Source organism: Triticum aestivum, chromosome 1A (assembly GCF_018294505.1).
Source record: "Triticum aestivum cultivar Chinese Spring chromosome 1A, IWGSC CS RefSeq v2.1, whole genome shotgun sequence".
Classification (NCBI taxonomy): domain Eukaryota; kingdom Viridiplantae; phylum Streptophyta; class Magnoliopsida; order Poales; family Poaceae; genus Triticum; species Triticum aestivum.
In genome coordinates, this window is record NC_057794.1 from 525,091,696 (window position 1) to 525,097,348 (window position 5,653).

The 5,653-nt window shown below is 42.8% G+C and overlaps 1 protein-coding gene across 2 annotated transcripts; it reads right to left on the reverse strand.

Moving 5' to 3' along the window:
* Positions 1–380: 380 nt before the first annotated feature.
* Positions 381–5,034, reverse strand: LOC123063121 (uncharacterized). 2 transcript variants are annotated; one of them, XM_044486861.1, is made up of 4 exons: positions 4,396–5,034; positions 3,111–3,157; positions 1,075–1,191; positions 381–520 (listed from the first exon to the last, which is right to left on the reverse strand). In XM_044486861.1, exons 1-4 carry the CDS (start codon positions 4,921–4,923, stop codon positions 403–405), a joined length of 810 nt encoding a protein of 269 aa, XP_044342796.1. In that variant the 5' UTR covers positions 4,924–5,034; the 3' UTR covers positions 381–402. The 2 variants fall into 2 exon arrangements, with proteins under 2 accessions (XP_044342796.1, XP_044342804.1); XM_044486869.1 differs by lacking the exons at positions 381–520; positions 1,075–1,191 and adding an exon at positions 2,395–2,742.
* Between the last annotated feature and the right edge of the window lie 619 nt (positions 5,035–5,653).

Sequence of the window (5,653 nt, forward strand, 5' to 3'; positions counted from 1 at the left end):
ACTAAACCTAGACAAATATTATGGAAAATGGAGTTTGGAGGTCGAGCTTGGAGAGGAGAAAGCTTAAGTAGTGTGGCTCGAGCATTCCATCGAACACCTTGTGTGCATAGGAGGTGAGCTAGAGCACCACCAAGCCCTCTCCCCCTCGGCCAGAGAAAAACAGAGCACTGGGGTGCTCTGCTCGTGAGCGAGGGGTATATATAGGCACCTCATTGGTCCCGGTTGGTGACATGAGCCGGGACTAAAGGGGAGCCTTTGGTCCCGGTTCAGGCCACCAACCAGGACCAATAGTGGTGGGCCAGGAGCGAGGCCTATTGGTCCCGGTTCATCCCACCAACCAGGACCAAAAGGTCCAGATGAACGGGGACCAATGGCCCACGTGGCCCGGCCGGCCCCCTGGGCTCACGAACCGGGACCAATGCCCACATTGGTCCCGGTTCTGGACTGAACCGGGACTAATGGGCTGACCCGGCCTGGACCAAAGCCCTGTTTTCTACTAGTGCCTAGTCCAAGGTTGTACCTGGTGACAAGCATGAAGAAGAATAGTGGCTTTGACAACACGTATTTTAATCATTTCAAAAGTAATATGAGAAGAAAATTATCCTTCATAAGAACCCAATACTAAGATTAGAAGAATAATATTCTTGTAGGACATGTCTTGCAGTAATGTAATCCGGTAATAGCTATTACTATGGCAGATGGTTTCTGTTCAGCAGTCAAAGGTCCAGAAGTTCTTCCGAAACAACCATTGATATAATACATGTCATTAACAAAGCAAGATACATGTATTATTGCAGCTCCAAAGAACTCCAACGTCATTTGAATAAATCATGGAAAATCTTGGATATGTTTACAGTTGAACATACAAGATTCACATGAATAAATTTGTCAACTTGTATACCACAGACTGTAAACGTTAAATCAATTGCATATGACAGAAACTAATTAACCGATGAAGCCATGTGAATCACAGAGAATTCTTTAGTGATCCCACTATGTTGATGTTTGGAGCCACAAGTTGAGGTGATCAGACTTCACAACATGGCTTGTGAAACAGAGAAAGTAAGAAAATACCTGAAACAGTCCAACCATATAACTATGCTCTGCAACCTCCATGGCCTGGGCGTGTGGTCTCGCTCGATCCCCCGCCTGCTATTCACCAACTTGCAAGGTCTGTGTCGCGTCGTTTCCCTACACATGAGAGGATTAAGAAGGAGAGATGAAAGCCAGGTTGTAGTGAAGGCTAACTCATCCATGAGTCCACCATCGTTGCTGCTGTCTCGACAACGAGCTCAACAAAGAACAGTCATTACTGTCTACTCAAGACTTAAGGAAATGGCACAATTGCAGTTTCGTAAGCATCAATACATGGAAATTATTACCTGTAATATCATGCTTTTAGTCTTTATTCTAGAAGAGTAAATGCTTTAACAGCTAGAACCAACTTGCTCATGAGTACTTTCTCGGTGCAAATGGATTGTTACACAATTAATATATGTGTGCTATGTGCAACATAAATTGGTGAAAAACAATATACTTCAGATATAAAGTAGGAGAATAAGAACCGAGCAGGTACTAAAACACAGTGCACTTGTTCATAAACTAATTGTGCTAACATGACAAGACTGTATCTAGTATCAACTACCACCAACTAATGATGTGCCATTATAATATTTATCTATGAGCAATGTAGAAGGAATTTTTTTCCAATTGTCATGCGCACTGACACTGAAGTACTGATCCAGTAGATACCTCATCAGTATTAGACACCAAAATAAAGAGTCGGCTTCTAATCACATTCAATTTTGATAATTGATCGAGCAATGTTATAGAAGAGAATGATACGAGTCTAGACGCTTTTACGAGCAGATATGCAAAGAAATCATGTTGATCCTATTACATGCCGCTTTGGTAGTAACATAGAAGATTCCACCAAAACAGAAAGGCTAAGAACGCAAGCATAGAAGAATCCACCAAAGCAAAGAGGATGGATAATAATCTAAGCTTGATTGATAAAGAAGGAATGTGCATATCTAGCAAGTGGACTGTAACGTCTTGGGGCCAAAAGAAATAGAAAAACGATCTCGATATACTGTTTGGAAACTTTACCAGCCAGGCAGGCAGCCAGGATAAGCTCATTAGTTAAAATAAGGGTAATGCGTAAGCAAATCTAACATATACGAAGTAAATGACAATAGTGCATAATCAGCCCAGCTCTTCCTAGAATGTAGTAAGCCTCTAACTAAATATATACAAGTTTTTTGTTAAACTAGAAGGTGTTTTTCCTTTTCATATAAAAGGCTGACTCTTAAACCTGTACTCGTGGCTGAATTAGAATATCGAAAGTTGTTCAAACAGTGAGAACCCTACACACCCAAACATGCAGCCAAAGAGTAAATTACTTAATGGGCAAGGAACCTCACTTGCAGGGCAGCACAACTAGCAATTTACACAACAATATCTGATCAAAATAAGATATGAATAGTCATCTCCTAGTTTTGCAAGCAAAGTAGTACTCCATCCGTCCGAAAAATAATGTCGCCAGCATAGTTCATTGGCATTTTTACAAAAAAAGTCCTTTGTAAACCTTACGCTAATTACCCCCTTTCCTTCTTCCTCCGTCCCCCGTCGCTCGCGGCAGCAGCCAACCCTAGGCCCCAGCCACCAATGGCACTCAACCTCATCAACCGTCGCGCGAGCAAGGCCCATCTACGCCGCCGAAGGTGCCCCTGCCCACCTGCGCTGCATGCCAACGAGCGATGTCCATGATTTGATGCGATCAAATACTCCAGGGCTTTGGATTTATTTGAATTTATTTGAAATAATATCAATAGGGATACTACAAGGACTAAGAAGAAGCTGAATTTATTTAACATACTTAGCCTCATTTATAAATTAGAAATTAGCTACCAAACGTCTTTTATGGTCATTCAAGGAACATCATTGACAACCGCAGAATTTCTAAATTACCATAGGAGTAATTGGCTTTGAAAAATTGAACCCACCACATCCTTGATTTCTCAATGTAACATAAGCAGTACATAAATTGGATTATTCTGTGGTGAACATTTTGCTATAAGTGTTGACTAAATTCAGAAATGTGTGTGTACCTGCAGTATAGCCGTAGCATCAATCTGTACAATAATTGTGAGTGTACCTGCAGTAGTAGCAATATCCAGTTAACTGAATGCCATAGCCAAGTGTACATGAGTAGCCAAGTGTACATGAGCACTATTCAACTCTATTTCCGTGTGTATCCATCACAAATTGTGAAAATGTGAAATTCAGTTAGAGCAAAGTGTCCATCACTGATATCTATGGAGCAAAGAAATTCAGTTAGAGCAAGTGTTGTTTTTTTGTCGCCTCGCACTTCACATTAACTTCATTTTTACACTTCAAAGCAAAGAAATGGAAAGAAAGAGAAAGAATGCACAAGTTTTAGTGTTCAGGTTTGTTTGAGAGCACAACACATGTTTGCAAAGAAGCTTAATTAAACTTTGAGTGGGCAGTTTGGCCACAAGTTTCAGAGTTAACAACAGAAGCTTCATGCCAGGCTAGTAAAAACACAAGGTGACTTGATTATAAAAATGACTTAAACTCAAGTTGAGTTACATAATGAGAACAAAATTTCCAAAGGAAGAATAATCATATTTTGAACAAAACATAATTTAATTTCTGAAGGCAGAATAATCCATACTCCTGCCAAGTACAGATGGAGGACCATTCAAATTTCAATTACTCAGTCAAAATTCATTTAAATTTTCTTAAGATTATTTCCATCAAATTTGCTTTAGGACTAATTTGACACAACAACTGACACTTTTAAGTTACTCTTCTTCAAAATATTGTCTAACTTACATGGACTGCAGTAATGGCCAAATTTATTGAGCACACATTCAGTAGCTACACATCCATTACTTTCACTTTGACTGAATTTGTTGAGTATGTACACATTCAATACTTTCACTCTTGATTGGATGTTTCAGAATTCAGTTCACTGACAAACATGATTATAATAGGAATAGGGTGTAATGTGAACATGGTGTAGTTTGAGAATTCAGATCCTACTGCTCCATAATTCAGATCCTTTGTGCACTCTTTAGTCAACTTATATTCAGAATCACAAGCACAAGCAACTTCAGTCAAAATCTTCAGTCAAGCAACCTTACAGTGCAGCGGATGATGCTGGCACAAGCAACTTCAGTCAAAATCTTTCAGTTTTGACAGTCAAAACAATAATAAGTAGGCCTCAAGCCTTGCAATTTTTGAGAAGAATTGTCCAGTGTGAAATGAGCTCATGAATTTAGTTAACAATGGACCTGAATCTATATCTAATCTATGTCTACGGGAACAGAGAGAGAAATATGGGGCTTTGAGGAGGGAGGGGAGACTGACAGGACGATCGAGAAGGCGCCGACGAGGGGGACGACGCCCCAGAGCACCACCGCCTGCCGGATCCAGTGCACCACGTCCAGCAACTGGTCCAGCAATCAAAGCTGCAAGCACGCAAAGGCAAATTAGAATCCCATGGAGTAGTGATGCATGGTTTGGTCGTTCAGGAGCTAGGAGACGCGCCGGCGGCAGTAGCAGCAGAAGGCGCTGACGAGGCGGAGGTGAGCGGCAGTGCGGGTGACGCGACGGAGGCGAGCGGCGGTGCGGGGAGAGGAATATGCCGAGGAGCGGCAGGTGGGCACGAGGATGAATATCCAGATCGAGCCCGCCACCGCTGGTGGGCATCGGCATCTGCCCCTCCGTCAGGCCCAAGACGCGCGACGAAGACGATGTGTCGGGCCCCTCGCCGGACAGCGCGCCATCCGGTTTTGGCGGCTGCGAACGCACGCTAGCCGGTCGCCGCTGCTGGCGGCGGAGGGAGGCGGCGTCCCCAGGCGCCGTGCGATGGGCCGCTTTGCCGACCTCAACCATGGGTGGTGGGTGGGAGCGTCGCCCAGGTGGCTGTGGCGGCGTTGGAGAGGGAGGAGGGGGCGCTGGAGGCGAAGGGAGGTGGAGGACGTGCGGTGTGAGGGTTTCGCTCGACAGCTTTTCATTTCTTTATTTTTTTCCCTCTTATTCGCTGGAGAGAATTCCTTATTTAACACTGCCTTAAAATTGTATTTCCTATTTGACACTGAAAACTTCTTTCTTCTTTATCTAACATCAAGTCTAAATTTTTATTCTCTTCATAACACTTCCATCCATTTTGAGTATTAACGGTGTTAGATGACACATGAAAAGACAAATTTACCCATGATGCAATTCATCCCGTACTCATCTCTATTCCTAATGAAACAGTTGATAGTCTCGCTTCCAGATTTTTTTCGTCCTACCTCCCATGATTTTTTTGGTACCTCGTCCCACCTCACACTGAGCCGCCACGAACCGAAAAAACCGTGTACCGAAGCCCTCACCCGCCCTCACGCATTCCAGGGCCTAACCTTCGATCGCACCCAAGACAATACTGCGAAAAAAACCTACGAAAATTAACCAGAGAAAAAAACCTAATGAAGGAGTTGGTAGTCCGGTACGGTTTATTTTCAACACTTTTCTAAATGACAAAAGATCACGGATCTAACTTTCTTACCTTAGCCAAATCAATGAATCCCTCTCATTAATGCAATTTGCTTTAGGAAACAAATAATAGATTCTTTCCTACCTT